At 35.4% G+C, this 12,792-nt stretch overlaps 1 protein-coding gene across 1 annotated transcript in view; it reads left to right on the forward strand.

The window, feature by feature from the left end:
* The window catches only part of LOC111054562 (cytosolic carboxypeptidase 1), a 151,917-nt gene that overhangs the window by 90,633 nt on the left and 48,492 nt on the right, over positions 1-12,792 (forward strand). Inside the window, exons 20-21 of the mRNA XM_039420150.1 lie at positions 813-953; positions 9,868-10,046. Coding sequence (XP_039276084.1) covers positions 813-953; positions 9,868-10,046 — 320 coding nt within the window. The remainder of the gene's footprint in view (positions 1-812; positions 954-9,867; positions 10,047-12,792) is intronic.

Below are 12,792 nucleotides of genomic sequence, written 5' to 3' on the forward strand. Positions count from 1 at the left end.
CAACTCTGTTAAAGTTTTAAAAACTTCCAACCGAATTGATTGTTTGGACTGATATTAGAGATAGATGAAGAGTAACCCATACAATAGTTGTTGTTGGATAGAAATTTCTATTAGTTATAGAAATGAAGTGCCATGAAGCTAGTCAAAACACGGTTCAAAGTTGACTGTTACAATTGCTTTAATCCATAGGCATGAATTGTTTTAAATATTTGGTTTCAACATTCCTTAATTAAGCATTTTCATTTGATGCGTGCATCTGAGTTGTCTTTTGAAGTGAGCTTTTGTGATTGGCGACCAATTTTACCAAATAGTATAATCAATTTTTCGCTATTGACCTTGTATTTAACAAAATATGTGTCTGTACTGTATAGTAATAAATTAGCAATTGCTTTCAGAAATAAATATTTTTTTCATTTAATTCCATATCGATCATTTTGTTGAATATTTGTATTAGTGAGTGGAAAATTTAAAATGAAGAAAGGGTATATTTTACGACCTATGAGGAAATAATTTAAGATGCAAATACTTTGCTTCGCTTTTGGAAATATGATATGTTTTGAATATTTGATGAAGGCGATGCTTTTGCACTGGCATAAGAGTATTTAACTTCATTCTAAAAAATGTTCAAAAAAACTTTCCAAGACACTCGTTCAAATAGGTAATAATCAAAGTTCATTATTTCATAAAAATACACATGAAGATACAAGAATAACTGAAGAGAAATGTTTTTCTCTCATTAATCATAAATTGAATATTCAGTTAAATCAATATTATGTCAGTCTTCTGTTTCTAAAAGCTCTATTCTTTTTCAGTATAATATTTGGCATTGGAGTAACAGATTACTTCCTAGTAACCTTTACTTTCGAGTTGAAAATCTGTGCTGTACTCTGAACAATAATGAAACACCTCTTCTAACCATTACTGCCAAAGAGACTGATGACAATAAGCTGAAAGTAAGTATTCATTTGAGTATTTTTTTTTAATTTTATCGTATATTCATTCATATTCCACTACTAGTTCTGTGAACAGTAGACCTCACGCAGTATTCTCATCCACAAGTACCTGATTGAAACTATAGACCTTATGGAAATACTAAAGACCTTAAAGATGCATAGACTCACATGCAGCGCTAGTGTCGTACTTGGATTGAAATCGGCCATTGAGGGGGCAACCTATAAGATTATTACATACCAATGCCTTTGTAATCTATAATATTACACATATTTCAGTCTGGCAGTGACTGCCGTTGAGAACAGTCGATGAGATAACGTTGCGATAACGATTATCTGCTGCCTGCTCGCCAACCCGGTGTAATATTTTACGAGTTTACGTTTGTTTGAATAATCATGTCGCTCTGTGCTAAGTGTAATTTGAAATTTTCGGTTAATACTCAGGACGTGATTAAGTGCTCTAAGTGTGAACAATATTATCATGCTACGTGTACTCGCATAAGAACAGTTGCCAAATTGTCCAATCTCGGTGCTCGGAAAGAATCTTGGCAGTGCGATACATGCAACACCAATCCAGGAACTCCAGAGGACGAGCACAATGCAATCCTCGATGCAATTAGTCTGCTCAAAGAAGATTTCAACTCCAAATTGGATTCACAGGCCACGCAGTTGTCAAAAATCACTAGTATTGAAGCATTGGTGACAAAAACAAATATTTCCATCGAAAGTATTCAAAAATCGCTCGAAAATGTGAAATCCGACGTGAACAATCTGCAAACCGAGTGTGCTAATTTAAAGAAGCAAAATTCTGACCTATCTAGCGATCTATGGAGAGTGAAGCAAGAACTGAGAGACATACAACAGTATTCGCGTAGCAATAATTTGGAGTTCATAGGAATACCTCAAACTGAAGGGGAAGACGTTTATGAAATTCTTAAGACTGTCGCCGCATGTATTGGCCAACGTTACTCGAGAGCGGACATATCTGTTGCCCACCGAGTGCCTCTTACCAAGTCTAGCAAATTGAAATATCCACCCATAATAGTTAGCTTTATTTCAAAAACAAAGATGGTTATGATACGATCAAAACAACTTTAAAACAGAATCGTAACGACGGAGTTATTATCTTTGCTAATAAATCGTTATCAGCTATCGGAAAGGAGATAGTGTTGGGAGGAGTAACAGCATTGGAACTGAACTTTAATTATAAAAATAAGCAATATAATATTCTGGCTGCCTACAGAACTCATGATAGTAATGTTTATACCTTCATTGATAATCTTAAATTGCACTATGAAAATCTTTCTTCTAATAAAACTTATATTTTAGTCGGAGATATCAATATAGATATATTAAGTAGCAATCCGAGAACTGAGATGTATTTGGATGCTATGTATGAGACGGGATTTATTCCTTGCATTGATAAGCCTACTCGTGTAGACAGCCGTACTGGTACTTCAACCTGCCTTGACCACATTTTTATTCGACAGGGGAATTTCGGCGAGGTTCGCGCTGGTGTGCTGCAGGTTTCAGTAACCGATCACTATGGTGTAGCATTGGAGATTACTGACTACAGTCACAACAACTCACATAAAGAAGATAATAATATTAAATTCCATATTGAGAGTGATCGTTTGCGGGACCTGTTAGCTCGCCGGGGCTGGGGCGCTGTGCTTTCTCAGTCAGATACCAATCAAGCTGCAATAAATTTTTTTGAAATAATTAAGGATTGTTACAATTTAGCTAAAAAACCTCTTGCTAAGACAAATGCTAAACTGAGAAAGCTTAAGCCATGGATAACCCAGGGCTTAGTCTGTTCCATTAGAGAGAGAGATAGATTGCATAAGATTGCCAAGAAACAACCCTTTAATCCAATAGTGCAAAATCAATTTAAATCTTATAGGAATTATTTAAATAATCTGATCAAAATTACAAAAAATAACTATTTTAGAGTAAAAATAAATAATTCCAAAGGTGATCCAAAACAATTTTGGTGTACTGTTAATGAAATAACAGGTAAGAATAAAAAAAAGAACAATTCCCAATAGAGCAGTTTGTTAATATTCAGGTTGATACTGATGTTCATAAAACGGTTGCTAATGATTTTAACAACTATTTTTCTTCAATTGGCCAGAGACTAGCCAACCAAATCAAGATTAGTGGACCTCCAATAGCAGATGATAGGGACTATAGAATTGATAGAGAACTTTTGAATTTTCAAACCATTTCAGATGAGGTTATCCTGTCAAATGTTCAACAACTTCGAGGTATGTCAGCCCCGGGCTATGATGGCATATCTGCTCGTTTTTTAAAAGAAAATATCGACCTGTTTCTGTCTCCTTTAAAGCATATTTATAATTCAAGTATAAGCACTGGTATTTTCCCAGACGTTTTCAAAGTGGCAAAGGTATTTCCACTCTACAAGGGAGGTATCAAGTCGGACCATAATAACTTCCGTCCTATTTCAATGCTGAGTGTTTTTTCCAAAATATTAGAGAAAATTATCAAGCACCAACTTACATTATATGTGGAACAGAATGGCATTCTCTCTGAGCGACAGTTTGGATTCAGGACCAACAGATCTATATCTGAGGCATTATTCCAGTTGAACCAGGAACTGAACGTGTCACTAAATCAAAATAAGAAAAATCTACTTGTGTTTCTAGACCTAGCAAAGGCCTTCGATACGGTGGATAGGCCCAGGCTTTTAAAAAAACTTAATCTTATAGGAATACAAGATAAAGCGTATAAATGGTTGGAATCATATTTGACCAATAGACAGCAGATGGTGCAAATAGATGGAGTAGAGAGTGACTTGAAGAGCATCCAATATGGTGTGGTACAAGGAAGCACTCTGGGGCCGCTTTTATTCCTAATTTACATCAACAATCTACCTAAACTGAATGTAACCGGAAGCCTGTACCTGTTTGCCGATGATACAGCCCTGCTGGTTTCTGGTGATACGAGGAAAAAGATGTATGAAACTGCTGTGAGTGACCTTGCAAAGTTGAAAAAATGGCTTGATCATAATACATTAACTCTGAATGTGAAAAAAACTAAATACATGGAAATTTCATTGAGAAACACCGTTGAAGACACAACTCAAAGTTTAATGTTACACTCTTGCAATGATTTGCAAAGCTCCACTTGTGGTTGTCCGTCGATAGAACGTGTGAGGTGCTACAAGTACTTGGGCGTAATGTTCGACGACAACCTCAATTGGTCAGCACATATTGCATACATCAGAAACAGAGTTCGTAAGGCTATATTCTTGTTCTACAAGCTCAATAACATATTAAATCAGAAGGAACTCAGGAACATATATTTTGCATACGTTCAGTCACTAATACAGAGTGGTATAATCTCATGGGGTGGATGCTATAAAACTAATTTGGAACCTTTAAAAGTAGCACAGAAAGCTGTTTTGAGAGTAGCATTGAAGAGAGACAGTAGATCCAACTCACATGACCTGTATATAGACTTCAATGTTTTGGATATCAGGCAATTATTTGTGAAAAATGCACTAATTTATATGTATAAGCACCATACTGATATTTTCATTAGAAATACCCACACATATCCCACCCGAACAGCTACAATTTCAGGAATAATGACACCTAGAATTAACAAAACATATTCATCCACAAACATTTATTACATAGTTCATATGCTTTTCAGGAATATTCCCAACAAACTCAGAGAATTTGATGCAGCATCTTTGGTAGTGTACAAAAAAATTGTGAATCTTTGGCTAAGCGAAATAGGTAGGGATGGAACCGAAAATATCATTAGCTCAGTTTATAGGTTATAGAGTTTTATACCCAAACTCATTCTAGATGAAGCAAGTAGGCTACTAACTAGTGGACGTTCTCAAGCTCCGGTAAATTCTATTTTTCAATAAGATAAACTAAATTTCAAATCTCTTTATTTCTTTACTATCTTTATCTGTTAAGTTCTCATACAAGTTTCATCTTAATCATTCAATCCAGATTCACCCTTACTCACAGGCAATAGCCTATGTAAGGGTATTTCTCATTGCTGTCATATTCTGTATTTTGTACAGAACAACATATTGTTACTATTGTTACTATAGTCTTTATTATGCTATGCTTATGAATTTTATGTTATGTTGTAGTAGTACTGTATTTAATGTTGTGCTGTGCAATATGCATAAATTTTGTAAAGTGTATATTTTGAAGAGAATAAATTTGATTTGATTTGATATATAGATATAAAATCTCGTGCTAAAATACCCCAATGGCGGCCTTCAATTTCAAGTAAGAGCTATCATTGGGAAGGCATAGGCATTGTGGGTCTATACACTACCTCCGTAAACGTTTACGGAGGTAGTGGTCTATATCTCTTTAAAGTATTTGGAAAATACAACAATAGACTGGCTTCTCCACACTCATCTGTGTAATCACTTGTCAGCTGATTTATGAATAATAATTCTATAGTCTGATTTTTACTTTCCTTGCCCTACTACCATAGGTAAGGAAAGTATTGCTTTCCAAAAAAAATTAAGGTACCCAAATTTCAAGTTTTCTATACGTTTCAAGGTCCCCTGAGTCCAAAAACATGATTTTTGGGTGTTGGTCTGTGTGTGTGTATGTGTGTGTGTGTGTGTGTGTGTGTGTGTGTGTGTGTGTGTGTGTGTGTGTGTGTGTGTGTGTGTGTGTGTGTGTGTGTGTATGTGTGTATGCCTGTGAACACGATAACTCCATTCCTAATCAACCGATTGACTTGAAATTTTAAACTTAACGTCCTTATACCATGAGGACCCGACAATAAGAAATTCAATAAAATTCAATTCAAGATGGCGGAAAAAATGGCGGATAATTACTAAAAAACCATGTTTTTTACGGTTTTCTCGAAAACGGCTCTAACGATTTTCTTCAAATTTATACCATGGATAGCTATTTATAAGCCCTATCTACTGACATGAGTCTCATTTCTGGGAAAATTGCAGGAGCTCCGTAATATTTTTGTGAAAAATGGCGGATAATCACTAAAAAAACCATGTTATTCACGGTTTTCTCGAAAACGGCTCTAACGATTTTCTTCAAATTTATACCCTAGTTAGCTATTTATAAGCCCTATCAACTGACTTGAGTCTCATTTCTGGGAAAATTGCAGGAGCTCCGTAATATTCTTTAGAAAAATGGCGAATAATCACTAAAAAACCATGTTTTTCACGGTTTTCTCGAAAACGGCTCTAACGATTTTCTTCAAATTTTTACCATGGATAGCTATTTATAAGCCCTATCAACTGACATGAGTCTCATTTCTTGGAAAATTGCAGGAGCTCCGTAATATTCTTGAGAAAAATGGCGGATAATCGCAAAATAAAAACATGTTTTTCACGATTTTCTCAAAAATGACTTGACCGATTTTTTTCAAATTCATACCCTGTATAGTTATATATCAGCTCTATAAACTAGCATGAGTTTCCTTCCTGAGAAACTAACAGGGGGTCCACCCCATTCTTGAGAAATTTACTTTGTAACCTCCTTCTCGTGCTTGAGGTAGGTGGGTAGAGCAGTTTATTCAAAAGAATACACGTCGATATTTTATTTGTAGAACAGCTGTTTTGACAACTTTTAAAAAATCCTTAAATTTCATAATTCAAACAAAGGAAAATGTACTCTGAAAACAATAACAATAGTATAATCGTAGTTTTAATAAAATTATTAAGCCGCCAATCGGCATAATGTTATTCCCCTAGATTATCCTCGTTTAAGAATGAGGCTTATAGATCAATGAGCAAGGAAAGTAGTGTGAGTGTACCACACCAGATTTTTTAGTAATTTTTACTCTAAAGCTGCCTTTACACCGGAGTTAATAACACAAGTTTTTAACATTTTTGTTATCAACTGATGTTAATTACAAAAGTTAATAACATCATGTTGAGTTACACCGGAGTTGATAACATGAGTTATTAATAAAAAGTTGTCAACTTGACTGAATCGACAAAAAATTATCTTGAAAAAAGTTGATAACTCGTGTTTTCAACAGAAAATTCCTTGTTATTAAAAAGATTTATGTTATCCATCGAGAGTCGGTAACTTTTGTTAATAACAGGTGACTATCTTCCCCGCAACTCCCTCGCCCAGCATCCCTACCCTACAACTACAGCTGTTCCCTAATAACTACAGCTGCAGACAAAACACGTGACAAAGTTACTAACTTTTGTTGATAACAAATCTAGCAGCGAAACGAAAATGTTATTAACTTATGTTGAAAACTTTTATTTTAAACTCTGGTGTAAACGCATTACAATAAATTTATTTACATTAGATCAGATGAAGATCATTATTTTAATGATCACACACATGTTTTAATTCAAATTGGAAGACAATTTTTTGCTTTTTATTCCGGCTGTTATATCATATGAATAGTCTCGTTAAATGAAATCATATTGGAGTCAATTATATTGATAACAAGATCTTGTTAATAACAAGGAATTTTCTGTTAGAAACATGAGTTATTAACTTTTGTCAAGAGAAATTTTTGACGATTCAGTCAAGCTAATAACTTTTTGTTAATAACTCGTGTTATTAACGCCGGTGTAAACGCAGCTTAATATTGGCGTATGAAGGAGGCTCCTTTTTCCTTTTATATTATCCTTGAAATGCAAAATTCCCAAAAACCTTGTATGTACACGTCGACGCGCAATTAAAAAAGGAACATACCTGTCAAATTTCATGAAAATCTATTACCGCGTTTCGCCGAAAATGCGCAACATATAAACATTCAAACATTTAAACATTAAGAGAAATGCCAAACCGTCGACTTGAATCTTAGACCTCACTTCGCTCGGTCAAATATTTATTTACATGAATCCCTAATTCTCTGAGATTGTTATTGCTAAATTCAGATCACATAAACATTTAATGTGGTAGAAAGAAGAGAACAATGATAATTATTGAAAGATGCATTATAGATATATGAATACAATAGAAGCTAATTGGAAAAAGTTATTGACTTCCATATACAAAGTGAATGGAGCAACCAACATCTTCCTACTAGGAATTACAGCATGTCAGAAACTGCTAAGCAAAGTTAAAATACAGGGCCACTCTATAGTATGAAAACTAAGCAAGGAAAATTTACTCAAAATGATAATAATCTCGCTACAACAATGAAAATTAATCCAGAAAACTATTCTCAAAAAGGACAGGGATTTCCCTACAAGAATAAAAATTCAATTGAGAAAAATTACTCTTTAAATTGAAGGCCACCTTACTACAGAGAAGGAAAAAAATATGGACTACCAGTCCTGACATACAATTACCTGAATCGACGTGGATACTGATACGGAGAATAACGAACCGATACCCACTTCCCGTATTAAACTTAAACTCGTGAAGCGACAGAGTCGAGACTTATAAATTAAGTACTAAAAAATAACCCGCTACAAGAGCCTAGTTAAATTTCCCACTTAACCACTTAACGTACAAACTTAAGATCCCCTACAGGTTTCAAAACCAAGGATAACTCGTTCACCCCCAGTGATACGAATTTAGGAAAAATAACCGACAAGAGAGAAAATCCCCCAGGAAGTTCTATCTTCGAGTTGTCCGGAACTCTTCCTACAATATTCTATATTAACAAACAAAAATAGAATAATTCCCCTAGAAATAACTAGTACCGGGAATGTCGTAAGGAGAGGAGATTCGCGACCCGTTCACATGCTCAACCACCGAACAACTGCTTCTCGTCTAGGTCTGCTCCTCGCAGAGTAGGGTCCGTGGAAAATTGGGAGGCCGGGGGAAAAGAGATTGCCGACCAATAGGAGTCTCAGGAGACAATCACGCCACTGGCCATGTGACAGGGTATGAATCCACCAATGCTGGTGCTAAGGGTGCATCCATGATGACAATACTGCTAATTCCTATAGTAGATTAGGCCGGTAAACAATATTTCTCACCAGAAGAACGATTCAGAAGAATAATCTCACAAGAAGAACGATTCCGACTCAACTCGGTAGTTGCCTATCGCTTTGATGATACCGCTGCTGCTAATGCAATACTAGATACGAGAACGCTCAGAGTGGTAAACAAGATCTGGAAATTTCTGGCTATGATGAATCTGTTGCTGATGATTTATAGGGGTTGACGGCGATGGTGATGACAACTACAAGTCCAACAAAATATATCTGGAAGTCGACCCTATTCTTATTCTAAAATAGAATAAATTCGCTAATTTTACACTAGACTACGGCTCTACGTCCGTCACAAAAATTCACTTTGTGACAATACCGTGCTCAAAAGTGTAGTAAATTATCATACAAGTTGCAGTAGTGGCATAAGTAGATAGTTCGTCAGCAGTTGGTTTGTTTTTTTGGATAGGATATCATTTTCTTTGTAAGAAATTCTTATTAGAAGAATCAATTATATAAAATCTTCCCAAGGGGGAAAATTATAAGTGCCTATAAGTACCTACCTGATCTTGTAGGCCTATCAGTTGAATACTTCTCCAGCTTATCATCTAAAAATATTCCTATGGGGAATTATAAGGGTCTACTACTGTTCCAGTATCAGGGAAATATTTCTCCAGCTTGTCATCTTAAAATAAACATTTCAATATTGTATCACATCGAAATCTCATTTGAATTATTCATATAACATTTTTCAAAACCATTCTAATGAAATTTCATTTGTCCAATCTCTAGAATTTTGGACGTTATGATGCAAGCCAGGGAGATGCCTTAGAGATACCCAATTCCTGGTCTGCAAAAGTATTATCGATTTGTGTTTTCCTATTTCTAAGTGACTGATGGAAATCTCTATCTATGTACCGTATGTTTGTTGTTGTTTATATGCATGCAATGAATGTCTCTGACACGCTGTAATAATGAAATTTTGTTAGGAGATTGACTTTGAAGGAATGAACTAAATATTTATTTGTATTGTAGGACCGCGAAGTGGTGTTTCTGACGGCGAGAGTGCACCCGGGAGAAAGCAACACGTCGTGGGTGATGCAGGGCACTCTGGCACTCCTGCTCGGCGACTCCACGCCGGCTGTTAACCTGCGCTCCAAGTTTGTCTTCAAAATAATGCCCATGCTCAATCCGGAGGGTGTCATCAACGGATGGTGAGTACAAACTTTTATTATTTGCTAATTGTTATCAATATTAAAAAACCTTATCGCTGAAAAGTAAATTCATTATAGCACTTCACCCCGTTCACCGCAATAAATTTGCAAATTTTTTAAAGTTGCAAATCATGTCAAAAATACTTAAACAAATCTCTAGGCCACTACCCAGCAAGGAAAATGCTGTCCACTAGGAGTATCAGCACAGAATGACGCAAAAATCCGCCATCTTGAAAGAAAGTTCAGCACTGTAATAGTATAGATGGAAGGTTCGGATCACTTTACTGATTCGGGTCAATCGCCGTAAACCAATGGGTTGTATCTAATTAATTATTAATATTCGTACATTATTTCCTCGTGTATTCTATTCCTCAATTAAATACATCCATAGATGCATGTTTTTAAACCGATGGTCATAGAATACCCTCAAATTTTTGGCCTTCTATTCAAGAATTAGGAGGTTTAGTTATATCAAATAGAAAAGATGTTTCAGGTATTACATAATCCTATTACATTGAGCGAGCAATTTCTGTATGTATGTCCAACCAGAGGTAAGGAAAGATCCCCTTAGTAACTCATGTTTGTTAATCGGTCTCGTTCACTGCCGCGAGCCAATCAAAAGACCCGGATAGTGATAATTATAATTTCTAACATGATGTCGCAGTCAAGTGACGTGGTCTTGGTGCACTCAAGTCTTGGCGTCATGTAAAATACATGGTTTGGATTGATACTTTCCATTCTGTAAGTATTCTGTGGTATCAGTTCATATTAGTAATTTTCAAAGAAACTGATAGATTAATCAATGAGAAGAAATGTTGAACAAATAAAATATACTACACTGTTTTCTCATTTCGAGACTTTGTTGAATACCGCCGTATCTTGTCTGAAATTTTTGATCATGAAATGAGCCCCAAACTCTATTAAATTTAACCTCGGTGACGTAATATGATGCCAAGTAATGCCAAGCGAGAACCAACGAATGAAGAGGACGACAGTGCGGTGACATCACTTGACCGCGGTTCAATTTAATAAACGTACATGCAATCATTCACTTCAAAACAGTTAACTTGAAAAATCCAGTACCATATTGAAATATATCGATTACATCTGTTGGATATCATGGAATGATGGAAATTAATTAAAAATAAACTGATGTTTACTTCAATAATTACTTTTGATTTTTTACAAAAGACATTGTTGTTAACCTAGCTTAACCTAAAACACAGTATTCAGCACTTTGACAAGTACATTAGAAGTTATATTATTATTGTCTAAATGTTGAGAACTATCGGGGATCATGAACACAGTCTTTTCACCTCTTCGAACGTAACTGATATGAATTAAGTTCAAAGATACACAGTACTAAGTACAACGATACAAAGCACCAAGTACGACGAAGATTCAAAGCTCCAAGTACAAAGTTTGAAGCAATTCACATCTTTGAACGTAACTGATTACAAAGTACAAAGTTTAAGTACAAAACAAGAGCACAACCAGTTAATGATACAAAGTACGAAATTTGAGTACAAAGCAACAGTACCACCAGTTTTAATGATTATTTTTAAGCGGTGTTTTTCTTTTTTGGTTTCTCGAGCATGATATTTCGTGCCCAGGGCCAGGGAACGTCGTTGTTGATGGAGGTGTTTTCGTTGTTGGCGATTGTTCGAGCGCCGAATTCGGTTGACTCGAGAGCCTGAGTCTGAGATGGAGAGTTGAGAGACTGTGACGGCGAGTCGAGAGTCTGAGACTTTTGCGAGCGTATGCTGTTGACGGTCTCAGTTGTGTCGTAGTAGAGAGTGGATTCTGTTGAGTCAGCTGTTTGGTGATAGTGGGGTTCGGACTCGGTTGAGTAGTCAACAGTCTGTGCGTTGCTCTCTTGGTAGCCGACGGTTGTCATCGGAGCTGCGGTCGTTCGTGTGGTTGTCGTGGCTGGCAAGGTTTGTGGTACAGTTTTCGCTTTTGATCTGTTCAAAGCACAAAATGTTTAATTATTCGTCTTTTTCTGATCATTTTTTATATCACCATCTATTCACTCATTGTATATTTTTCAAATGTTTGTTAATACGTAGCCTAATGCCTAATGGTATATGAAAATTGTTTTGGAATGCTCAATTTTAAACATCATTAGTCTCTATTTATCCATTGTAATTTCAATTTTTTATTATTGCAATACTGATACAGCTAATGCAATACTGATACACTTTATTGCAATACTGATACAGCCAAACAATTTCTTATGTTTCATAAAGGCCGTTATATAATTTGGTTTTAACCTCATGAATTGGTCTGTCTAGAGTTTAAACTTGAAGTTCAAACTGAGCCTGAGCAAATGGAATAACATAGAAACCCACAAAATTATTAAACTACAAAATTTTCAGATTTGGTTTGAACTAAAGATTGAACTTATACTGTGCAAGCAGGCCTTACTGATAAATACTATCTAGATCAATACCCTTCCATTAACACACAGAGAACATTTGAAATTATTAATTTTTTCTAGTTAAGCATCACTGAAGATTCAAATATTGAGATTTTGAAGACTGAATCTAGTGAGACCAATCTATTACTATAATTGGGAACAAGAATTAATTTCCATGAAGGTCTTCATAGACTTTTTATGGTTTATTCAATTACGTTTAAAATGCACGTTTAAAAGAGCTCTAATATGTTTTCCCCAAGGTTTTCCTACTATATGAGAGATTGTTTTATTATAACTCAAGAATTAATAGGTTAAATACCCTTTCTG

The sequence above is a fragment of the Nilaparvata lugens genome, chromosome 2, assembly GCF_014356525.2.
Source record: "Nilaparvata lugens isolate BPH chromosome 2, ASM1435652v1, whole genome shotgun sequence".
In the NCBI taxonomy this organism is placed as follows: Eukaryota; Metazoa; Arthropoda; class Insecta; order Hemiptera; family Delphacidae; genus Nilaparvata; species Nilaparvata lugens.